General features: G+C 40.1%; 1 protein-coding gene across 50 annotated transcripts in view; it reads left to right on the forward strand.

Moving 5' to 3' along the window:
- RIMS2 (regulating synaptic membrane exocytosis 2) overlaps positions 1–26,585 on the forward strand; it is a 919,325-nt gene that overhangs the window by 747,357 nt on the left and 145,383 nt on the right. For 24 of the 50 annotated variants that reach the window (XM_089658335.1, XM_089658295.1, XM_089658297.1 and 21 more), the window contains 3 exons: positions 1,278–1,367; positions 17,645–17,751; positions 22,411–22,583. In XM_089658335.1, coding sequence (XP_089514461.1) covers positions 1,278–1,367; positions 17,645–17,751; positions 22,411–22,583 — 370 coding nt within the window. Of the gene's footprint in view, positions 1–1,277; positions 1,368–8,756; positions 8,790–17,644; positions 17,752–22,410; positions 22,584–26,585 lie in introns of all 50 variants that reach the window. The other 26 variants (XM_089658338.1, XM_089658336.1, XM_089658301.1 and 23 more) reach the window with 2 other exon arrangements.

Genomic DNA, 26,585 nt, shown 5'->3' on the forward strand with positions numbered 1-26,585 from the left:
CAGATTCTTCCTGCCATTATTGCCAGTGGCTTTAGCTGCTAGCAATAATCACTGTGTAATCCTGGCAGGGATATCTCCCCTGTGCCCTAATGCCGGTAAAACACAATTCCCCATCAACACAGTCATCAGCCAGTGGTTGCAGAAAGGAAAATCTCATTGTCTATGGCCTGCTTAATACATATGCACTCCTTTCTTTCCCCACTGCCCATCATTTCATAGTTAGATTGAGATTGGGAGACCGCTATATCAAGGAAGATAATTGATCTCTGTGGAAGTCCTTCCTTAACTGTAGGGTTGATTTACTAAAAGTGGAGAGTGCAAAATGAGATGGAGCTGTGCATTGTTGCCAATCAGCTTCTAAAGTCAGTTTGTTCAATTAACCTTTGACAATAAAACCTGGAAGCTGATTGGCTTCTATGCAGATCTGCACCTGATTTTGCACCATGCAGTTTTAGTAAATCGACCCCATTATCTTCTTTATGTTTGAAGGTAAATTGCAGTAGCAGAAAAATTGAAGCCTGTGTACGTAAGCTCTAGAGCTGTGACAGTTTGTCAAAACACCCACCTTGATTTATTAGTCTGCATACAGAGGGCTTGATCTACTAAATAAGTATAAAGTTCAGCCCAGTAATCCCGTGTTCTCTTCAAATAGCCAGTCGTGCGGTTGACAAAAAATGGAGTTTCTCTTTGACTTCCCTTTCTTGAAGTTCCCTTGGACATGATTGGATGATCAAAGTAATCCCAGTCCCACTGGTCTGTGTGAATATTCTTCACATTTTAGTAAGCCAACTCCTAAGTATACTGCAGCACTTTCATGATGACAATTAACACACAAAGTATACTACGTGGACACTTTTTTCGAAAGCTTACAAACATGCCCTCAAGGCCGTTCTCTGCTCATTTTATATTTGCAGTATGTTTAAAAAGGAACTTCAGATTTGTTCATTTTCAATTACTTGATTGTCAGCTTGACGTGAACACAGGTTTGTTGGAGTCTCACATAAAATCTAGAACATTTGCATATATGTATATACAGTATAGAGAAATGTTTTTAATAACATTTTGCAGTTTTTTTTAGTTCCTTAGTGTGTAATTTTTATTGTTTGTTTAAACTGCAGTTCAAAAACTCCTAAATCCTATGTGTGCACCAAATTTAGTCTCCTTTTTTTCATTTGTCCTCAATGTAGTACCCTCCACCACTATGTTGTGCGCCTTTGTGTTGTGTCCACGTACTGTTATGTTTCTGACAAGTTTTAATCTCTCTTGGTTTATGCTAGAAGTTACTTGGGAAGACCAGCAGAGAAAGGTGAATGGTGCAATAACTGATGACAAACCATTGCCAAGAAAGAAAGCCCATTCAGAGCCAGGTTTGTCAGGGTTTTGGAAAACCACCTGAAAAGCATGAGGCTTGCGCAGAGGGGGAGGCTCATGCTTTTGTAATGAGTGTGATCATCATCTGCGCTTCTCACTTTGGTGTGTTTAGGCGTAGTTCATGAGAGTAACGCCTTTTACTCAGTGTTGTGTATCATCCCTTTTCAGAAAAAAATTAGTTCCAGTCTTAACCATGGCAATAAAATTGCGCCAACAATCCAAAGCGTAGGACCAAATTATTTATATTTTAAATTATGTTTCTAAAATACTTCTGAAATGGGGAGATTCTTATCTATATTAATATGTGACAAATATGTACATAGTTCTTGGTTTTACTGTTCATGGTTCTGTTCATTGGGTAATTATGTATTCAGGACTGGATTTGGATAACTAACAAATAGGCATACACACTTGTGGATGCACTAAGCCAATACATACGAAACACCTAACATAAGGGCTGTTATTAGGAAAAAAGCAAAATAAGGAGGTTTACCAGTCTAGTGCATAACCCTAGGATTTTGTATTAAATATCATAAATTCCAATATACTCACAAAGAAAATAAAATCAAGTGGATGTAACAATATCCAACACACCACCAGATGCATGTCCACCAAATATGGTTAAGCTTACGCGATTCAAGGGTGATACCCTCTTCCTCAGAACTCATAGGGGATGGCATGCATTATCCACAAGAGTTGGGTACGGTGGATGTCCAGGGGCCCAGCTACAACCTTCATGCTGTTGCAGTAGGGAAGATATACTTGTAGGTAGTTGGTCTTTGATGGAGAGTGGCCATGCCAGGACAGACAATAAAAGTGGGGTGGTTTTTCTGTGCCCTTTGCCTTCTGCCTTAATCCATCTCTGCTGGTATTGTAGACAGAGGTCCTTGTCTTGGGCATATGTGGCCTTATTTAAGACAGTTATTACAAAAGCAAAATTTGCTGTAGCCTAACCATATTCAACCTAATGCTAGCAATACAAGACCTGTCAGTCTTTAATCATTGGGTTGTCTGAAATAGTTGCTTGATACAGGATAAGTGGTAAGTTCATGTGCTTGAACCTGATCACTTTAAATGGCAAAAGTCTCAGTTTTATACTTACCTAGGTATACTAAGCTATAGTCTTCTACTTCTCAGTTATTGATACTCTGTGCCACTTTATCAGTCTACATACACAACTGTGGACTATAGCCCAGATGCTAGAGTTTCTAATCCAAATCCATTACTGAACAATGTTCAGTAATTTGACAAGTTCTATCACAAAATGTTAAGTAGCTTCCGGTTTGGGACTTTTTCAGACCTGAGAGATCTAGCCCATCAGTGCTCTGTGGTTCAATGTCAATATGTTTTTATGTGGTGGACTTCTGCAGTATATTTCTATACACCTACATACAGCAGTTATGGAGTGCTTTAACTGCAGTGCAGAAATGGGTATACTCTTCAGGATACCTTTTAACACATTCAAACTGCACTCTGAAAGCTACCAGTCTTTTTGACCTTGCCTTTTTTTCACCACAGATGTAAAGGAGACTTGGGCTAATGCACGTCACCCTGAAATCATTTTGATTGCAGATGGTTGTAAAGGCTCAAGATTTTTATCTTCATGCATTGTATGCATGAAGGTAATAACCGTGTTCAGCAGTGCCCCACCCCAAAAAAAAAACTTACCTAAGTACCATCCCGATCCAGTGATGTGCACAAGAGCTTTGGCTGTCCCAGGTCTCTCCCTCCTCATTGGCTGAGGCAGTAGTGGTAGCTATTGGCTTCCGCTACTGTAAATCACAGCCAATGAGGAGAGGGTGGGGCCTGGGTGAACGGACATACAGAGCAGAGCGAGCCAGCTCACGTGCTCCCATAGCAAGCTGCTTGCAATAGGGGCACTAGGCAGAAGGGAGGGGCCAGGAGTGTTAGCTGGGGACCTGAGAAGAGGAGGATCGGTGCTGCTTTGTTTAAAACCATCGTATAGAGCAGGTAAGTATGACTTGATTTTTATTATTAAAAAAACAAGCCTTTAATATCACTTTAAGGTAGTCATTAACCATGAACACAGAGAACTTGTCATGGTACAGTTTTTGATTCAAATGAAATAAGATTGATTCAATAATATACCTGACCCCAAATCCAGGCCTGCACAAATCTTTGGAGTTCCGCTCCCTTGTCATAGACACCATATAATGGTTATGCTTTTGGAATTCTTTGGATACCCAGCACTTCTACACACTTTACTACTTGTCATAAAATATGTGCTTAGGCTATAATTTCGTCTTTGAGTGAAAATGGTGAATCAGAAATAAAATTTCCAAAATGATCAACCTCTCTTTCCGCTGTAGTATTTAGGACATTTAGTCCCAACCCACAGTTCTGTTGTGACACAATAGGATCCCTAGTATAAGGTGGTAGGATGTATTTGGTTCTTTTAGATTATGCTGATTTTAGACACTGAAACCATCCTTACCCTAATGCCTAGTAAACACGATGAGAAAATCAGACAAACAATACCGCTTTCAGAGCGACTGTCTGATAATCTGATCGTTAGTACACAGCTTTTGAGACCCAATCATGACAGTTGATGCAAAATTATCTGAAGGGACAATCACAAAAATGTTTCTCGTATGATAGCAGAACAATTTTTGTTTAATCAGTACAGTATTCATCCATAAAAAATCGAGTGACCAACACTGCGCATACTCGGAATACATTACAATACAATACATTACATCACTTCCGAAGTTGTATTCTGTCGTACGGGAATTTTGGTAGCTTTAGTAACCTATTCATATTCGATATGAGACTAGCATGCAAAAAAACCACAGACGATCATTCGTCCGATATTCTCATCATGTGCTGCTCACGACAACTTGCCAGTGACAGGATCACTAGCAGGCCACTTACCTTTTTCCTTGGTGGCACTTCCTTACTAGCCAGATTAGAGACTAGAATTAGTAACCAATACATAAAGAACAATAGTTTTCTTGCCTTGATGATGTGTCGCTCCTAATTTCTGTGTGATCCGACAACACAGTGCCTTTGCTGCACTGAAATCCCAAGTAGCAGTGTCAGTCTTGCTCCCAATTATTCCCTGCTGGATTACAAAACATCTATTCCCTCCTGATCTCTATAAGGCTACTGCAGGACCGCAGCTGCAGCCGCCCACCCCTTAGGAGATGCGTGCGGGCGCCATTTATCCTGAGGATTCAGCTTGCCACTACTGGGATGTGGAATTCTTTCTCCACGGCCACTAAGCAAATTCAGACTCTCAGGGTAGTTCTAAATCTGAGTGGTCATCATAGGGAAGTAAGTCCCTTTTTTAGTGCTGACTCTTTGATACGTCAAGGCCATTATAAGGGAATCTTCAAATGGCAAGCAGACACCTATCTCAAAAAGCTCCAATGGATGAAGCTATGCTGGAATACATACTGGTTCTAGTGCAGTGAGATCACTTGCAGTAACGCTGAGCAGATTCTGCTTCTCTGTCCTGAACTAATATAATTTAAATTCATCAGAAAATAGCAGCTTCCATCAGATGTGTTTAAGATTGTTATTTTGCTTTGTGACCAGCTCCATTTGACATGATGCCATTGTGCTTAAGCCAATATCGCTCCGTTTGTACAGTAATTGTGTGTAATGCTGGATATATTTAGGCAATATCTCTTTAATTGTGAACCTGCAAGCTTTGTATGTATACTGTTAGGGGCTCAGTTGTTTTCCATTAGCAATCTTTCAAGAAAAGCAGAAAATTACTAACACTAATAAACTCTTCCACGGACCTTACAAACTGTATTGTTGAATAAAATTTGATTTTCTGTTTTTTTTTTTATTACGGTAACAATAAGTGCACCTAATCCAATCTTTCAGTTTTAGAATCTCTTCCCAACTACTACTCCCAACTGTCTCTTGAGCTATCTAGAGGTGAGATACCTACACCTGAGATCCTGGCTCCACCCAGCACCTATACTAGCTATAATATACTCTAGCTATCTCACTTTCTGTTGGAGGTGATACCTATCAACGGTGTCCCTAAGAGACCTAAAAAGCCAGTGGGTGCTTAAAAAATAAGTTCACCTTTAAAAAAAAAAATATCTTTTTGCAGGTAAATAAAATGTGCATTTACTTTTTTTTTAATTTTGTAGGAGCCTGGAAAGCATTGCAGCTGCAATCAACAGATCACGGGTGCCATGCAGGGCTCCTGCAGACTGTCAGTGTGAGCTGTCCGCTTGTACATCGCATTGGCAGGCAGTTACACAACGACAGGAAGAATCAATGAACTACTTAGAGCATTCGACAGCGCCCTACTAGTTCATTGAGAACTACAAGCTGACAGCCGCAAAGGCTGTTGGTATTTTTAGTTCATTCATTCACAGAACTCTGTGAATGAATACCATGGCCATGTGGGCAGAGTTCTACATGGCCACGCTCTTTTCAAATAGTGACAGCAGGTACGGGGAGAAGATCCCTGGCCTGCTGTCATGGGGAGTGTGGGGATCAGGAAGCAGCTGCAGGATCAGGAACATTCTAAGGCTCCATGCACACTAGCGTTTCTTTTACGCTCCTAGAAGCTGTTATTAGCATTTTTTTGAGCTTCAGCGTCTAAGGGGAGCAGAAAAAAATGTTTTTATAGAATTTTTTGGAGTGTTTTTGCAGCAGAAAAAAATGCTCAGCACTACTAAAATGCTCCTAACAGCTTTTTTCTAGATTTTTAAAAATTTTTAAAAAATTTTTGGAGTGTTTTTCCAGCAGAAAAAAATGCTCAGCACTATTAAAATGTTCCTAACAGCTTTTTTCTAGATTTTTAAAAAATTTTTTAAATTTTTTGGAGTGTTTTTCCAGCAGAAAAAAATGCTCAGCACTACTAAAATGCTCCTAACAGCTTTTTTCTAGATTTTTAAATTTTTTTCCTCTACATGTACTTTAAAAAAGCCAGCATTTTTTTCCAGCATTTTTTTCAGCACTCTAGTGTGCATGGAGCCAAAAAACAGGTGGAACATGTAACTTGTCATCAAAGGTGAACTTTATGGTGAAAGGTGAAATTTAATCCACCAGTGTCAAACTGTACTGATTTAGCAGTTTTCTGTACACATACCTTTACAGCAATGGTCTCCAGACTGCGGTCCTTTGCTTGCCTTTATCTGGTCCTTAAGGCATTATTCCTGTCACTGACCCCAACAATGGGCCATAATTCCTGCCACTGACACCAATGATAGGGCACTATTCCTCCCACTTGAGCTTTAATTATTCCATTCCATAGTTTCAAAATGAAAAAGAATGGAATATTAAAGGAAACCTGTTATGAGAAAAATATATATTGCCAATAATAACAACGCTAGTTACCTGTCATGCTGATCTTTTTCCTACATTGATTTCTTACTCATTGACATACTGTATATGTAGTATTTACATTGGCTGCAATGCTGGTCATTGACTATGAAATGAAGAACCAGTCAGTGAGCATTTCCTGGAGCTCAGCCTTACCAACTTGCTATAGTAGCCTTTGAATACTTCCCTCTTCAGGGGGTGGCAAGTCCAGACTCTAGTGTCTTGGACAAAGGCTTTAGCATTGAATGGGGTTGATTTACTAAAAGCAAATAGACTGTGCACTCAAGTGCAGTTGCTGCAGAGCTTAGTGAATGAGATAACGCTTCACTTTGCAAAGAATACCCAATCACATGCAAGGAAAGTAAAAAAAAAAACAGCATTTTTGCTTGCTTATGATTGGATGATGGAAGTCAGCAGAGCTTCTGCTCATTTACTAAGTTCTGGAGCAACTGCCCTTGCAGAGTGCAACTGTACTTTACAAAGTGTACAGTCTATTTGCCTTTAATAAATCAACTCCAATGTGTCAGATGCCTGCGTCCCCTGCAATACCCTACAGTTCCATCTGCTAGCCCTGTTTCACTGCAAGAAAAAGTAGTAATGTAGGGATCAATGGAAGGAACCATTGATAGCAATAGGGGATCAGGGATCCAGCACACTAAGGCTCCATGTACATGAGCAGCTGCTAAACTCGAGTTTACGAGCTTTTGGCATTTTTTTGCCAAAGCTCCTAAACTCAAGTCCATAAAAGTCTGTGTGTCCATTTACACATAGGCTTCTAGCAGAGTTTAAGAGCTGCTGCGTTTAGGTGAGATTAAACCTCCCTCTCCTGAACGTGAAAGAATTGCAGGATAGGAACATTTTGACTGCCAACTGTGGGAAAACGCAAAATGTGTTAACACGGTTGTCGCGTTTTGCGTTTCCCAGTGGTCAGAGTAGACTCGTGTACATGAAGCCTTAGAAGTCTTTTGTACATGAAGATTCTGCCGAAGTCTGTACCGATTGAAGACAGCAGAGTTGGGACTTGCCACCTTGCAGAGAGGTACATAGGGGCCTCTATTGCAGGACACTTTTACTACAATTGGTTTTTAGGCCACATTTTTTTTAAAATTGAAGAAGAATCTGGGCTCCGTGTCATGTATGAAACTTTGCTGAGCAGCCTAGTACTTTATGTTGCCATTTCACACAACTGTGTGTGAAAGTATAACCCCTGAACCCACTGTGCCACCTACTTTGTAAATATATTATGAAAAACATTTGAAGCTTTTACATAGTTTTCCCATGTGTTTCATGTTTACTTTAGTATTCTTTTACACATCGCAACCTCCACCTTCAGAATTTAATTATTTTTTTATATAGCACCATCAATTTATGCAGCACTTTACATCCTCTACATCCACATCAGTCTCTGCTGTCAAGGACCTTATAATCTAAGGTCCTTTTCTCACATACATACACACATGCATACAAGGACCAATTTAGATGGGGGTCAATTAACCTACCAGCATGTCTGTAGAGTATGAGGGGAAACCCATGCATGCAGTGGTGAACATGTAAGCTCCATGTAGATAGTATCCTGGCTGGGCATTATTTTGATTTGACCCAAGGACTCCAGTGCTGGAAGACAGAGGTGCTAACCACTAAACAATGATATTTCATTATTGACAAATTCTGTTCTTTCTGGAGCTAAAAAAATCGTGCTGATTTATGGACCTCTGAAAATATCACTGAACTCTTTTCAAGGAAATAAAATTGTTGTGCATTTACAGCATTATCTTAGAACTGGACAGCCTATGGGATTGTAAGTGGTTCTTGAGTGGTTGTGAAATTGGGGGGTTAATTAAAGTATATCAAGCTAATAATATGTTTATGTATCATTTATGTGCTAGAACCCTATTTTTCTGTTCTTGATTTTGATTCCTGTTCATTCTGTGTCATCTGTCTGCATAGAAGTTGTGCACTTTTTTAATACCTGAGCTAGTTCCTTTTCCTTCAGTGTCTGTCTTTGTCTTCTCAGTCACTCACTCACTCCCATCTCCTTTGTCTCTGTCTATCATTGCATGGTGTGCTTACAGAAGACTTGGATTCGCCACGGAGACGAAACTCAGGTCTGTGTCTGCGGTCTTCACTTTTTCTTATCCTTTTTGTGTATGTCTCGTTCCGGTCTCTAGAGCAATCTAGAGATATTTCAGCACCAGCTATAGAAGCCTGTCGATATCAGGACATGATGGGCAAAACATAAAGAACCATCCTCCACCCTGCCTCTACTTTCTTTTAGACATTGATGAATGACTTTCATATACTGATAACTTATTGTACAGGCGGAACTGAAGTTATTTTCAGGAATCCTGCACTGTTGTTCAAATTAATGAACTTTACAGGCTTCACCTTATTGCAGTATAATTTTCTTTTGAACCATCCTGCTGTAGAAATAAAATAATTGCAATATATCATCTGAGATGGTAAACATCATGATGCATCAAACAGTTTGTCACCAAGTGAGGGTGATTAAGTGGGACTCTCTCCTTCCCATGCAATCTTCTCTGAAACGTTTAATAGTCGAAACAAAGTTGCTAACTATAGGAACGGTTACTAAAGGGGGCAAGTGGGGGGGGGGCAGTTGGGTGTGTCAGATGGCCACTGGTTTAGTGTGTTGGAGTACCATTCACAATTGATGGCACCACACAATGGCTTGAATGCTGCAGTTAGGCACATTAAAATGAAGCGCATACTTTGAAAGGATGCCTTAAAGTATATATTCCGTGACCCATTTGACCCACTAACACAGTCACACATATTCAGTACTGCTGTACAGCCCATGCTTTTCCACTGAATTGTGTAAAATAAAATAACATAAGGCTGCAGAACAAAAAAAAAAACATTTGGAACTGACCATGGAAACCAGTCCAACTGCAGCTGTGTAATTGCTAGTGAAAGTTAGAATTAAAAACAGCATCTGATTAATTGCTCTGGGCTCTTTCCTTCGGCCCTATAGGTCCATTAAAAGAGAAGTATCAACAAAGGTTTAAGGCCCTTGTTGAATCCCCAAGGGTAACCAGTGCACTTAGAACTTTTATTTTTTTCTGTGCTACCTGTAGCTTCACCCTAGAATGAAGCCCGATTTATGGGCCTTCAATGGAGGAGTTAGAAGAAGCACTGAAGCCACCTCCCCCTCTTCATTATACAGCATAAAGTCCAAATTTTATCTTGTCATGCACCCTTGGCCTCCTCTGCTGTCCTCTGTAGTTGTTTTTGCACTGAAAAGAAAGAGCTACTAAGCCAAGACCCACCTACTATTTCAGAAGAGAGAGAGACTACTGTGGTCACTGTCTGATTGTGTTGTGAATGGAATGTATTGTTGTGAGTTTGTGTCTTTGTAAATGTTTTCTCTCCTTGACAGCATGTTCAATCACAACTCTACAAGTCAACAGTTACTATAGTAGTCTCTCTTCTAAAATAGCAGGAGACTGGCAGGTGGGCTGGTCTGGTCTCAGCAGCTCTTTCTTTACAGTACAAAGAAGGTTGCAGAGGAGGTACGGGGCTGCGCGATTGGACAGAGGGCAGCTGATTTTCCGTTCTGCCAACTTAGGAGAAGGTAGGATTTGTACGGGTTCTGTGTACAGAGCTAATTATAGATTCATATGCTTCATCCAGCTTGGCCAGACAGCCAAAGGAACGGGGTGCTAAGCTGTTGGACCATACTGCTGAGCAGCCACTACACAGATTTGAATGGGACCAAGTACTATGTTAACTGGATTCCATTAGGGATTCAACAAATTTAACAACAAATTGAAATTTACTTTAACTCCTTCTAAAAAGAAAAGTGTGATAGCTGTAATACCATAGTATAAATAAATAGATATAAATGAAAAATACACAGGGAGTGATTTATTTTTATTATATGAATGAAGCACACCTGCTTAGCCCTGCCACTTTTTATGGCACCCAGAGATGGTTTAAAGATAAAAACCCAAACAGGAAATTAGGTGATTATTGGTCTCAGAAAGGTGATGTAAGAGCTGCTATAAAAACCATGGTTTGTAACGGCTCTCTAGGTTCTTAGGAAGCAAAGGAAGGCATGCATCTGAACAGCTAGAACCTGCCAGTCTCAAGCTACCATCCATCAGCATGCTGGAGAAACAAAGTTAGAGGATCCATTTAGGGTAACTGAATAAAAATCTGACTCCTACAGAACTTGCTCTTTTTTATTTCAATTATCAAGGGGTACACTGTTATTGCACAGGCTGACGCATGGAAATAAATGCTTTCTCATTCATTATGTTAAGCTAACATTGATAATATTTGTTTGTGCCCATTGCACTTTGTGTTGTTTTGCATGTGTCTTATTATTTTTGTTAATGTATTTTTTGTTTTGTATTCCCATAATTGCTTTTATTTTTGGCATCCCATTACATTCATCGTCTTCATTTGTTTGTAGAAGAGGGCACAGCAGAGCAAGAGAATGGGGATCCAGGTACGGGATCAGTTAGCAGTATGCATGCTACTTGGTTAGACATTAGTAAGTTGAATCAACTGCCATTTTTATATCTGTTGGGGACTTTGAAGCTTCTCCCCCAGTAGAAGCAAGTGAATATATTTTATGACATGGATAGCAGAGCTGAAAAACCAAGGGGGAAATTCAACAGCTGGTGGCCCCAAGTGATGTAAAAAAAGCCAGTGGATGATCTACCCCACCAACATCTATCCATTGATAACCCATTGATATGTTTTGGTGGACTGACCTTGTAAAACAATTTAGTGCATAGTTCCGTAATCCATAGCCATTTGGAATACCTTTATCCTTGAAATAGTTTTTTCATTTGGTGGCAGTCACATGACCATTGCCTAGGCCAACCCCTGGGCTTGGGGAGTGACAAGAAGAAAAGCCAGCCAAGCAGTAACTCTGCGCTAGTGCTAGTCTCTTGGCTGAGAACCCTCAAAAGGCCTAGGCTTGGTCATCTTATTGCTGAGGCAATTCAGGTGATTAAGAAAGAAAGGTTTGGGTTTTTTTTTTCATAATTACTGGTTGTGTGTGAGTAAAATCTGAATATAATAGACATATGTGCTTTAAATAGCAAATTTGCTTTTATTATAGTCTGGTAAACTTATTTCTCCTGTTGATGCTCTGTAGTCTATAAAGTGGCAGCGAAAAAGTTGCTTTATTTTCATAATCAGGCTTATTCTAAGGAGTTTTAAAACAAATGGATGAACATGGAGGTTTTAAGAGATTATCAATACAGAGGTGATTTAAATATAAAGTGTCTGTATAGCCAAAACTTTTTTTAGTTTTGGATAGAGTAGGGAAAGGTAAAAACACAGGAAGGCTTACAACAATCGTACTTTCCTTATTGTCCAGCTAGGGAAACAATGATATAATAAATGTAGTTGTGTGGGGTATCCAAAAGCTGTACAATTTAGGGGTGGGGAACAACCACAGAGACATCAAACAAATTTGGAATTCTTACTAGAAAAATATTGATAGGAACTATAGACTGACTCTGAGGGCAGAGAAAGGTCTTGTTCACTGGGCCATGTGCCATGCAGGAGTGTGTTCTGTAGGCACAGTTGCGTGCTTCCCCATGACAGCAGACCCATAGATGTCTATGGGGACACACGACTGCATGGACACAGCTACTGTGTCCCAAGGTAACATCCATATTGGTGCATGTCCTCAAACTCGCTGTGTCTCGGGGACGCACACCTGCATTGATGTCACCTTGGGACATAGCTGCTGTGTCCAAGCAGTCATGTGTCCCAATAGACATCTGTGGTGCCTCTACTTATAGCTTGTAATTTCCTTATTACCATCATTTGGGCTTGTTCACACGGCCAATTACTTCCATATGAATTGCAGGAATGTGTTCTGCTGGAACAGGCATGCACAGTTTTTTGTGTTCATCCCTGTGCTGGCAGTCCCATGAATGTCTGTTGGGACATGCAGCTACACGGACACAGCCGCTGTGTCCCAAGGTGACATCCCTGTGGGTGCGGGGGTGTGTCTCCAAACTCCCTACCCCTGGATGTCACAATGAGACACAGCAGCTGTTTCTGTGCAGACATGTAGCCCAATAGACATCTATGATTCTGCCGGCATGGGGATGAACACAACACCTGTGCATCCCTGTTCTAGCAGAACATGCTCCTGCATGCCACACGGACATAATGAGCCCAAAAGATGGGAACATGGAAATTGCCAGCTATAAGGAGAGGCACCAAGAAAAATCTGGTTTTCAGGGTAAGACAGGTAGCCCTAGGTGGAGACTGTTATCTGAAAGAATGATGGAACTCAACAGTAAACTTAAGGACAACCCAGCAATCACCATAAGGAAACAACAGGTGATATGGGAAAACTTAGATTAGCAGCAAGGTAAACAAAAATGCAAGGTAAAGGCTGAAGCCTAGGATACTAGGTTTGTCTCGACCAGAATTAGCCAGTGCACAAGTAGTGCTTAATGCAGCATACCCTCAACCCATGAATGTAGGGAAACAGAGATCTAAATTAAAGCAGCCCTCTCTAGAGCAATTTATAGGTAGAGCGGAGGGTACCTTCAATGTGAAACAAAGAAGGGTGAAATACCAAGTCCCTTTTAAAAAAGGGGTGTAGAGATTTACACACCTACACAAATGGGAAAAATACATAGTAATCAAATACATGTGCAGGGAGCTCAGAACAAAAGGATGTGAAGCAGAAGGGATGATAGGAGAAAGGTTTACTTTAAAATAACTTAGGTGGATATTTTTGTCTTGCACCATTCATTTCTTCTATTTTTTTACACAAGCATTTTATACAGAAATACATTTTAAAGAATAGGCCATCAATAGGTATGAGTTTCAACGCTTAAAAAAATTAAAATGATCCAAAGCTATTGTAGTTTTCATTTAAAATTACAGCTAAAGGCATTTTTTTAAATTTTGCATAGAGCGGCAAGGGATTAGAACGCCTGTCTATTGCTGTCCTTATTAGGGAGATTCACCCTCTTTAATTGTCATGTTTACCACTATCACCAAAAGTAAAAATGAAAGGAAATCCCAAATTTTGGGTTGTCCCCAGAACAGTAATAAAGCGGAGAACTTACAATGGAGACACTAGTTCTGATCACGGAAAGAGATTCCTTCACTTTGGAAGGAGTTCCTCTCAATTTCTGTTTTTGATATGGGACAGGAAGTGAAGACAAATCTCCACAATGGGACACAGATGGCAAAAATAAACTGACAGGGGTCATAGTCCTTCCTTCCTCTATCCAAAATGAAAAACAATTTTGCCTTTAGTTCTACTTTAAGTGGGGTTCAGGCAACAGAGGCGAAATATACAGTTTTTAGTTACATGGAAAACTTCTAAACCTTATGTAACACAAGCCTCTGCTTCCAGATGGGATGGGAATAAATATGCTATCTTAAGTCACAGATGGAAAGGCAGTGCTTACAGGAGTGACTAAACTTATAGTTATTACAGTGGCTGATCTTCTCTCCGAAGCTTCTACACTGTTACACAATTATTAGGCAAGTGAATATTTTGACCAAATCATCATCATTTTTATGCATATTTTTCAACTCCAAGCTATAGAAACTTGAATGCTTATTGGATTTAAGCATATCAGGTGATGAAAATTTGTGTAAGAAGGGAGGGTGTGGCCTAAGTAGATCAATACCCTATGTCAAGGTGTGCATAATTATTAGGCGGCTTCTTTCCCTTAGGCAAAATGGGCCAAAAAAAGAGATTTAACTGACTCTGAAAAGTCAAAAATTGTAAAAAGATTTTCAGAGGGATGCAGCACTCTTGAAATTGCTAAGCTATTGGGGCGTGATCACAGAACCATCAAACGTTTTGTTGCAAATAGTCAACAGGGTCGCAAGAAACGTGTTGAAAAAAAAAGGACTCAAGTTAAATGCCAAAAGATTTGAGAAGACTCAAACTTGAAGCTACCAGGAACCCATTATCCTCCATAGCTGTCATATTCCAAAACTGCAACCTACCAGAAGTACAAGGTGTTCAGTGCTCAGAGACGTGGCCAAGGTAAGGAACGCTGAAACCCTGCCACCACTGAACAGGACATATAAGTTGAAATGTCAAGACTGGGCCAAGAAATATCTAAAGATACATTTTTCAAAAGATTTATGGACTGATGAAATGAGAGTGACTCTTGACGTACCAGATGGATGGGCCCATGGCTGGATCAGTAACGGGTACAAAGCTCCACTTTGTGGAGGGTACTGGTATGGGTTGGTAATATTAAAGATGAGCTAGTTGGACCTTTTTCGGGTTGAAGATGGACTCGAAATCAACTCCCAAACCTACTGCCAGTTTTTAGAAGACACTTTCTGAAAGCAGTGGTGCAGGAAAAAGTCTGCATCTTTCAAGAAGGCCGTGATATTTATGGAGAACAATGCTCCATCGCATTCATCAAAGTACTCAATTGCATGGCTAGCCAGTAAATGCCTTAAAGATGAAAGATTAATGACATAACCCTCCTTCCTCACCTGACCTAAACCCTATTGAGAACTTGCGGGCCCTTAAACAGGAGATTTACGGTGAAGGAAAACAGTACACCTCTCTGACCAATGTCTGGGAGGCCGTGGTTTTTGCTGCACAAAAAAGTTGAAACTAACAGACTGCATGAATAGAAGGCTTATGACTGGTATTGAAAAGAAGGGTGGCAATATTGGTCACTGATGTTTTTTAATTTACTGTCAGAAATTTTTTTTTGTAAATTTTGAGTTGTTTATTATTCTCACTTCAACAGCTGAAAATAAACAAGTGAGATGGGAACATTTTCATTTTTCATTTAGTTGCATAACAATTCTGCACATTAATAGTTTCCCAATAATTGTTTACACATAGATATTCTTCTAAGAAATCCAAAATCTCACTTTTACTTTCTTAAATATTCAGGTTTGAGGTTTAATAACATTTTGGATTGACCAAGAGCTCTGTAGTTGTTCAATAATGAAATTGTTCCTCAAAAATACTTGCCTAATAATTGTGCACACAGTGAAAAAGACTGGAGTTATGGCAGGCAGCATAGCCAGTAGTACAAAATAAACATCCAGGAAAAAAAAATCAAATTTTATCATAGAGGGCCAGCAACTATATGAATGATACAGGACCCCTAGGTAGGTTATCCCAAACTGAATGTATGTCTATATTAAAAGAACTAAATAGCACCACACATCCCCTTTTATTGTTAAAGTAGTCAGGTTAAACAAGATATTTCCTTTTGGTACTAAGATATGACTGGCAGGGGATGCTACAACACTGATTTTCATTCCAACATAGCATGTGTCAGTATTGCTGATCTCCATTGCTTGTACAAGGCATATGTGTCATTATTAGGGAGCAGTTTACTTTATTTGATCCTGAAACCACTGCTAAAATTTGAGACTGTATTTGAATTGTTTTATAATGGGGAAGAGAAAGGCATTTCACATGTTAAGAAATTTGACAGTTCTTGCATGAGATGTAAACATTATGTGTTAATTTACTGATCCTGTAGGGTAGGTGTGAGAAAACGCAGATGGAAGCTACCACTCTGTGATTCTCCATTTGAATATTAGGTCAGTGACTTTAGAGGGCTAGTAAATGTCATTGGAGTCAGAGAATGGTACCTTCCAACTAAGCTTCAAAATTTACACAGCTACCTTGTGTGGTAAAAGTCTTTCTTTGAAGAGAACCTGCGTGCCATACAGAGAAAAAATCATCTATTCTTTGATGCAGGAATCATGATATTTCAGCCACTCAGTAACTTTTAGGAGGCACCAATAGCTATTTTTTCTCTGTGTGGCCACAGAAATATTTTAAAGTGCACCAGTCACCCTCAGACAATAGAGGCAGCCATATTGAGGGCTCGATCAATGAACTGTTCTGCAGCCCGGATTTCAATATGAAATACTGGGCATGAGATACTTTATTCCACAATGATAGACTGGCTGAGTATCACTAGATTAAGTTTAGGCTGAGTGTAATATGTGGCCCAAGGTGATTATATCATCTGTACACATAAAGGGCCATTCACTATGTGCATGCATGGTAATGCAATGCGTACATTTGGGGTCCTTACCATTTTCTTTAAAAACATACTAAAGTGCAGTGCACTTATGTGAACCGGCCACATAGGGAAGAATTTGATTTCTGCTTGAAATGCATTTTCATATAGTACAAGTCATGTGTCAACCACTGTGAGAGGTGCTACTTCATAATGTAGCCTAAGACACAGCTTGTGACCTGCATTTGTTTCTATTATACAGATATGTTGTATTTGTTAAGCCAGCAAGATGGCTATCTGCAGTGTTTGTGGGTGATATGATGGACTATAGTCATTTTTGCAGTTATCAAGCGTGCTAGGACACAATGGTTATTTGTCTTTTTTACACACTAAGGGAGATTTACTAAAACTGGAGTACCCAAAATCTGGTGCAGCTGTGCATGGTAGCCAATCAACTTCTAACTTCAGCTTGTTTAATTAAGCTTTGACAATAAAACATGGAAGCTGATCAGTTTCTATGGAGAGCTGCACCAGATTTTGCACGATGCAGTTTTAGTAAAAAATCCCCTATGTGTTGCCTTAAGGTACGCATTTTTTGTGCATTGAGACCTGCTGTGTTAAGGCATCTTATTAATTTTGAATTGCTGGCAGCGTACCTCAAAACACAAAAAATGTACCTGCGCCATTTCTTTCACTACATGGCACCACAATGGTTCACGTCTGTGAATTGTGGTGCACTAAAATGTGCATGCATTACGGTGTGGCTAGGTGCTTGGGTGCAATTCCAAATTAACTGCTGATATTAACATGCCTAGAGGTATAGCACGTTACTGTGATGCATTGGTATGAATAGGCCCTAAAGGATGGGGTGTCAGTGCAAGCTAGTTCTAAAATTATGTCCACACATTTTCAATAAATGCTGGTTTGTCAAATAGAATAAAAAGTTGAGCTGGACTGACGTATTTTTATTCCATGGTTTACAGGTTCGATGGATGTAGAAGAGAGGAATCGGCAGATAAAGATGAAGATCAACAAATACAAGCAGGTGGCTGGCTCAGATTCAAGGCTAGAAAAAGATTATCATTCCAAGGTAAAGAAGAGCTTCTTAAAAATTAGGTCATGTCAGGTTTTATTGCACAAAGTAGACACCGCAGAAGAGGAGCAGAAAAGGGTTATAACTTCTGCCAGGTTGATTTGGTGGTTTAAGTCCCTATTGGGGACCTTACTTCTTTTCCTGATAACACCATGTTGGGGTATCCCAGGGACATGAAGTGCATGGAAACAAACCTTGTGATGATTTAACCAAAACGACCTCGCAGACCTGTCTCAGAATACATTTGCTGTCCAGGATTTCTGATTACACTATGACTTTCTTGATCTAGATGCTTGCTCCCAGTCATTAATTCAAACCATTGATGCTTTGGATGAATATGACAGCTAGTCAGCTAGATTTTTTGTGAAGCCAGCAATGGCAGCTTCTAATTTTTACCCAGTACAGGTTTCCTTTAACAACAATAACAGCCCCCACTCCACCAATAACCCAGCTGTGTCCCCTCCAAATGCACTACCACCTACCAATGCGCCTACCAGAGAGATAAAGCTGAAGGCACATACAAGTGCTTGTTGTAACAAAAGCTAACTTCCAGTGCACCTGCCACACGATGAAATCAGTACCATAGATCAGTGCTCTTTTTCATCAAAACCAGTTACTTAAAAACATTCAGTGGTCTGGGCATTTTCCCCTGCTGTGTAAAATGATGTAATACCCTTTTTCTAAAAAAAATGTAGTATGCCAAATGTCCATCTTGTAACAAATTCAACTTTTTGAAGTACAATCGGTATCTGCTCTAAGCTGTGCAGAATAAGTGAAATGTAAAAAAAAAAAAGATGTTTTCAATTTAAAATGGTTGTAAACCTCTGACATGAAGTATGAACAAAGCACATCCCTCTATATTGTGCACTTTTCTCAATTAGGAACACAAAGTATCATTTCTGTCTGCTGCTTCTTTCCTCTACTATCAGCATGAGTCTAATCTGACGAGTTTTCCTGACACCAAGAGAAAAATGGTGACAGTGGAGGGACCACCAGCAGATTGACAGCCTCAACTCTGTTCCTGTGTGCTGTGTGGAGGGGAGTGTCTCTTCACTCCAATCAGGTCTCGGAGCTCTCCTCACTGAGCTCTGCAGTGTGTAATTTCAGCTCCCTGCCCCTTTTTTCTGAAATCTCAGGCAAGATTGATAAATTTAGCACTTTGAATGGATGTACAGAAGAGAGGGCCACAGATAAAAAGGCACAAATTATGTGGGAGGATTTTTTTCATCTCTGTGTATCACTTGAGGCCAGTCACTTAACTGGATTTATGTAAGGGTTTATGACCACTTTGAAGGGCTTGATCAAATCTCGGCATTCAAGCAGTGCTGAATTGTTAATGTAACCCAGTTCTACCAGACTTTCTGATTTGATAATCATGGGATAAGTGAGGTCACACTTTTTTTCCTCCCCAGCCAAAGATATTTGCCTGTCTATGGTCTTAGGAGAGTTTAGAGGTATTGGGGGAACAGAAACAGGGAGGTAGCTTTCTCTGTGCCCTGTGATAGTTAGATATAATGTAGCTTTTTTATAAATCTCACTCAATGCAAGAAATCTGCAGACAAAAAGGAGGTGCTAGCAGCTTTGGTAATTATTAATAGTAAGTTAAATTGAAGTATTATTTACAGGCAGTGGCATAATTATACATAAATATAAATAGCGGCATAAATATATAGGGTCCTTTGGAAGATAGCGTCAATTGAGCAAAGGAGGACCCTCATCTCCCTTTTAAAGTCACCACTCTATTGTCCTTCTGTCAGCATGTTCACAGTGTTAGACCGATGGTACTGGCCGATGCAGTAGAGCCTGACTGACTCACTTTGTGGACCATCCCTGTTCAATTTGTTTCCTGCCATGCAGGGAAAAAAAATCAGGTGCAGATGCATAACAATGGGAATGGATAGACCAGTTACTATCTTTATTATTTGATAAAATAGTGGTAAATTAGATCAACTCTACTTATTTCTCACAAAACACTGTATAACAGTATTAGGTACAAAATGAGAGTGTTGTCTATATATAAAATGGGAGTTTTATTATTCCACATTGATTTACTAAAGGCAAATAGTTCGCTTTGCAAGGGAATTTGGCCTCAGTACTTGGTGAATGTGTTGAAATTTCACTTTGCAAAGACAATCCAATCACATGCAAGGCAAAAAAAACAGCATGTTTTGCATGCACATGAATGGATGATGGAACTCAGCAGAGCTTTACCACATTCACTAAGCTTGAGAAATTCCCCTTTCAAAATGCAGTTTCCCTTGCAAACTTAAAAATCTATTTGCCTTTAATCTGTCAATGCCATAGAGTTTGGTATGTTGAACAAACCTTTTAAATGATCTCCGAGTACACAAATGAATAAGAGCTTCCAGATATATAGTGTGGGGTTCCAAACTTGTTAGCTTAAATGTTCATTAATAAAAAAACTTGCTACTGTGGCATATCCAATGCTTCCATGCAACACCACCAACAAACAGGCTTTAAAAGGCAACATCTATGAAGAAATTGATCTTTCCTTCATTTATACAATTGACTTTATGGTGATGATTACTTAAGTCTATGAATAAATATGATGGACGAACATCAATTATGTCCACTTTACCCATCCAGTTATGGGCAAGCAAAATCCTGTTTTTTAATAACCCTTGCACGTGATTGGGCATGGAAAGTGAACTTAGGTAATTTACTAAGCTAAGTGAACATTTACTACTCCTTTCATAAACCATTCACTATTACCTTTTACAAAACATCCATCTAGGCTAAATGAGGATCCTTTAAAAAAAGTTTCCTGCAGTTCATGTTTAACTCTGAAGTTTAAAGCCTACGTTCAGCCTTAAAAGAAAAATAGCAAAAGGGACAAAACTTACAGTTAGTAGGATGTGTCCCTTGTGCTGATCCAAGCCTCTCTGTCCATGCCCCCTCACCCCCTCCATCATAATCTTCTGGTGCAGTGGGGGTTAACAGAACTAAGGGGCTGTCAAAGGCTTTTATATAGAGAGCCTTACTATACCCTCCCATTCTGCCCAGCTCCACCATTTATAGGACCAATACTGTGGCTTCTATGAATGAAACATGAACTAAGAAAGGAGGGAAAGGATCTATCAGTCATTCTTAAATTGCTTTCATTTCATAGAATTTGTAGAATAGCTTCTATTATTGGAGCAGATGGGTGGAAAGGGCGGGCATAGCTGTATTACCCCCACCACACTGGAAGATAATGGACGCAGGGTTGGGGGGCATTGACAGAAGAGGATTTAGTCTAAAAGGAGAGGCATCAGCACAAGGGACACATCCTTCTCTCTGTGAGTTATATCCCTTGTGCTGATTTATCTTTTTTTTTTTACATTTAGGCTGTACTTAGGCTTTAATCTGCTTATATTTTGTCTTCCCTCATTTTTCGCCTTCATCAACATGCTGATTTTTTTTAACCCCTTGGCGCCGGCGCCTCCCGGCCCTTTAAGGGTTTCAGAACTCGGGAGGCGTGGTGGGGTTTAGGATCATGTGAACGCCGTGACACGCCGTCACGGCAGTCACATGATCGGGAAAGGTCCCGATCTCCTCTTTTAATCGGGACCTTTCCCGATCATGTGACTTTCCGTGAGTACCGGACATGTGTGCTGGGAGCGCGCAGGGTGCGCGCTCTCAGCACATATGTTTTTTTTAATAGAACGCAAATGTGCGGCCGCTCGGCGTCTAGGCCCAGACACCGGGAGGTCACACATTTGTGTTCGGCCGGCACCAAGAGGTTAAATTACAATTTTTCCATTTTGATTACATACCCTATTTTAGGCCCAGTGATGCCATCCCTGGATCTCTTCCTTCTCTTTATACAATGCAGACAGATCATGGCTGTTGGGAGAAGCTGGAGTGGTTCTGTACAGCTTCCTGAAAACATCATAGCACCATGCTTCAGTACTCCTCTCAAGAGACATGAGCCCTAATGCAAGCAGTGGACTGGCTTTTCAGATGAGTCATGCAAATGCTTTCATGGGTAGTTGTCAGCCTGGAAGAATGGGAATTTATAAGCAGATCAACCTAGGTAATACTGACACTGAAAGAACTGAAATCCAATGAATGAAGGGGGTGGCCCAAGGAAAAGTGAGGCAGGAGAGGAAAGAGCTAAATGATGCTAGATGTCATACAGATGTGGATTCTGTCTGATTAGCTGCAGGTTGTAATGAACACTGTGAGAAGAATACAGTGTGAAATGAAATCACAGTAAGCAATTTCAGTACAGGGAAGGAGCCTGTACAACTGTGAAATACTAAACATAAAGCTGGAGTTTAGCTTTAAGATATGTAGGAATATTTTGGGTAATGGTTTTCCAGGTAAGGAATGCTACAACTGTAAATGTATATATAAAAAATGATGTTGTCATACTTCTCTCTACAATACACATCCTTTGGATCAACCCAGATCTAGGCATGAACCTGCCCATGCTTGTAATTGAATTGCACTTGGGTTTCCTCCTGTACGGTAATGCACCTAATGCCTTGAACGTGTGCTAGTGCAGCTATTTAAATTCACTCGACAGATTTCACTGTGCAATTAAGATGTGGATGGGCCTTTTCAATTTCACACACCAAAGGACTACACAGCTCTTTGGCTTGAGAAGCAGCATGCTGCAGAGAATGTGATTTCTTTCCTCTGTCTTTTCAGTACCGATCCGGGCGGGATCCGCAGAGGGGTTCAGACAATGTTTCCAACAAATCATCAGACAGCGATGTGAGCGATGTATCTGCCGTTTCCAGGACAAGCAGTGCCTCCCGCTTCAGCAGTACAAGCTACATGTCTGTCCAGTCTGAGAGGCCGCGAGGAAACAGAAAAATAAGGTGAGTCGTATTATATTTACTTTATGCTGCATGCAGTGTGATGTCTTACTTGGCGGGCCAAGGAGAAAACAGCAGCAACCAATCAGAATTGATCTTTCACTTATCTGGCTACAGTAAACTGAAATTGGTTTGGTTGTTGTTTCCACTGCCTTACTGAATAGGTCTAATAGTTCCTCTGACTTACTGAATAGGTCTAATAGTTCCTCTGACTCACTGAATAGGTCTAATAGTTCCTCTGACTCACTGAATTGGTCTAATAGTTCCTCTGACTTACTGAATAGGTCTAATAGTTCCTCTGACTCACTGAATTGGTCTAATAGTTCCTCTGACTTACTGAATAGGTCTAATAGTTCAACTGCCTTACTGAATAGGTCTAATAGTTCAACTGACTTACTAATTAGGTCTAATAGTTCAACTGCCTTACTGAATAGGCCTAATAGTTCAACTGACTTACTGAATAGGTCTAATAGTTCAACTGCCTTACTGAATAGGCCTAATAGTTCAACTGACTTACTGAATAGGTCTAATAGTTCCTCTGACTTACTAATTAGCTCTAATAGTTCCTCTGACTTACTGAATAGGTCTAATAGTTCCACTGACTTACTGAATTGGTCTAATAGTTCCTCTGACTTACTGACTAGGTCTAATAGTTCCACTGACTTACCGAATAGGTCTAATAGTTCCACTGACTTACCGAATAGGTCTAATAGTTCAACTGACTTACTGAATAGGTCTATTAGTTCCTCTGACTTACTGAATAGGTCTAATAGTTCCTCTGACTTACTAATTAGGTCTAATAGTTCCACTGCCATACTGAATAGGTCTAATAGTTCCTCTGACTTACTGAATAGGGCTAATCGTTCCTCTGACTTACTGAATAGGTCTAATAGTTCCTCTGACTTACTGAATAGGTCTAATAGTTCCTCTGACTTACTGAATAGGTCTAATAGTTCCTCTGACTTACTGAATAGGTCTAATAGTTCCTCTGACTTACTGAATAGGTCTAATAGTTCCTCTGACTTACTGAATAGGTCTAATAGTTCCTCTGACTTACTGAATAGGTCTAATAGTTCCTCTGACTTACTGAATAGGTCTAATAGTTCAACTGACTTACTGAATAGGTCTAATAGTTCCACTGACTTACTGAATAGGTCTAATAGTTCCACTGACTTACTGAATAGGTCTAATAGTTCAACTGACTTACTGAATAGGGCTAATCGTTCCTCTGACTTACTGAATAGGTCTAATCGTTCCTCTGACTTACTGAATAGGTCTAATAGTTCCTCTGACTTACTGACTAGGTCTAATAGTTCCACTGACTTACCGAATAGGTCTAATAGTTCCACTGACTTACCGAATAGGTCTAATAGTTCAACTGACTTACTGAATAGGTCTATTAGTTCCACTGACTTACTGAATAGGTCTAATCGTTCCTCTGACTTACTGAATAGGTCTAATAGTTCCTCTGACTTACTGAATAGGTCTAATAGTTCCTCTGACTTACTGAATAGGTCTAATAGTTCCTCTGACTTACTGCATAGGTCTAATCGTTCCTCTGACTTACTGAATATGTCTAATCGTTCCTCTGACTTACTGAATAGGTCTAATAGTTCCTCTGACTTACTGAATAGGACTTTTAATAAAGTAATTTAAAGCCTGTCTCCAGGGAAAACAAAAATCCTTACTGTGGGGTTGCAAGAGTTGAAGGAGAAGTACAGCCAAAGCTTGTTTGGCGGTACTTTTCCTGTGGATCATAAGAGTGCAGTTCATTCTGCATCATTCTGCACTCTTGTGACCCATTTTCAGCTGAGAGCAGGCTAAAGTCTGCTGTTGGCTGACTTTGTTTAGCCGTACCATACTGAGGAAAGATCCTGAATTTAAAGTCGGGATCCACCCAGATATCTGGACTGGCACCTGGCTCAGCCTCTCAGCGAGCCACTGAGAGTCTGAGCCTTCCCTTCCACAGCCCAGTGCTCCAGTGAGTGCAAAGTGGGGGCAGAGATCTCTCTGCTCAGAGCAGCAGGAAGATCTGAGCGATCAGCGGTGTTTGATCGCTCAGTTCTCACCCTTAGATCTGGGGGGGACAGATGCAGCATCGGATCAATGCTGCATCCACCTAGGTATGAAAAAAACAACCCCATACTTCTTTTTTAAAAGCTTGTTTATGTTTAGGACACCGCAAAAAAGCAGGTTTATGTACCTGATCCCCACTCCCCTGGCAGCTGACTCTCCCCTGCACTTCAGTTTGTGGACTCTCCCTCAGAGACCTCACGTGCAGGGCTAGGGGATATTTGATGACATCAGAGGGCCTTTCACTCCTGGAGCATATGGGAGAAGGGGCTGAATGAGGCGGTCTAGTAGTCTGGAGGGAGTCTGTGAAAACGGAGGATTGATTATAAAATGTGAATTTTGCCCTTCCCCTAGACATAAATGAGCACGTAACTGTGGCAGTGTGGTGGTAGTCCCACTGCAAGGGAGGATTTTTGTTTTTCCTGGAGTTCTGCTTTAAAGTGTTGACCTAAACAGAAAAAAATGTAAAGGTGAACTAACACTGGACATCCTCCCCCCACCGCTGGTCCCTGCTGTACTTACCTTTGAGTTGCCAAGCTATCAGCGATTCCAGGATTTGAAATCCCCTCTCTTCTCCCAAGACAGACCAGATAGGTTCTGATAGGCTAGTGCTGTCACATTGTTAGTTCACCTTTAACATTTTTTTTTTTAAAGGTCAACTTACCCTTTAAATTAATGTATTTATTACACTCATCAGATTTGTCATTACCATCTGTCAAGGTGAATGTTTTGTCTCACCACCCTCTTAAGTCATGAAACAATAAACTCATGCCTACTCTTTTCTGCTCCTGCAAACACTAAATCTGGCCACACACATTGCATTTTTGATTGTACAAACTCAATACGTTTTCTTTGAGATTCACTAACAACTGGCCTTTTCAAATAGTCATTATGGTGAATGAAGCTTAATGCAGGGTTGGAGTTAGCACCAGGAGATGGGATGTGGATTTCCAGACATGGTAAACAAATTTCATAAACTGCTGAGCCAACTACCTGTGTGCAGTATGTGATAAACCAGAGGACCCAAGTGCAGCTAGAAATCCAAAGAAGAACAAACTTAGGTTTCCGTTACCCACCGGCACTCTGCTGTATATGTCTTTATGGAGACTCTGTATATTGTTTAATGAATGTTTCACTTTTTATTACAGTACATAAGTCACTTGTTTTACACACTCCTCTTCTGCCCATTTCACACTCTAATGCCCTTCTTCTCCGTGGAAATAACTGATCCATGTAATGGGATCAAGTTCATTTTTTATCCACTTTTGCATCTAGCTCTAGTTCACCTTATGTTTACAAGTATTTTAAAGGATAGCGCAAATCTTCTAATTAAATGCTGCATGATGTTTTAAAATGAGAAGCTCTTATAACTACTAGATATATCCAACTGGCCCTTTAGGCTTGCTTGTATATGTTAGAGAGCAGGTAATTAGTGGTCCATTGTCTGACCACATGAGTTATTTTGGAGCAATTTATACTTGGTTGCTCATTTTCAACTGCTTTTAGTTTGGTATTGCAACATAAAATTGAAATATGTTTCATTTATAAAAAGGCATTAAAAACCTGTATCCACAGGTTTAAAACCTCAAATTCTGAGCTACTAGCCAGGCCTTAAGAGTTACGTGCCACCAAAAAACACACACAAACCTGTACACACACACAGACATGTACATACACACACAGAAACATGTATACACATGCACAGAGACACATGTACACACATACAGACACATGTATACACACACAGGCACGTACAGACACGCATGCACACAGATACATGTACATACACAAAAATACACAGACACATGTTCATACACACAGACACATATACATACAGACACATGTACACACAGACACATTTACATACATACACGCACACACATGTACAGTGGGGATCGAAAGTTTGGGCACCCCAGCTAAAAATTTGTATTA

Source organism: Staurois parvus, unplaced genomic scaffold (assembly GCF_062004578.1).
Source record: "Staurois parvus isolate SC_StPar_1 unplaced genomic scaffold, SC_StPar_1.0 ptg001062l, whole genome shotgun sequence".
Taxonomy (NCBI): domain Eukaryota; kingdom Metazoa; phylum Chordata; class Amphibia; order Anura; family Ranidae; genus Staurois; species Staurois parvus.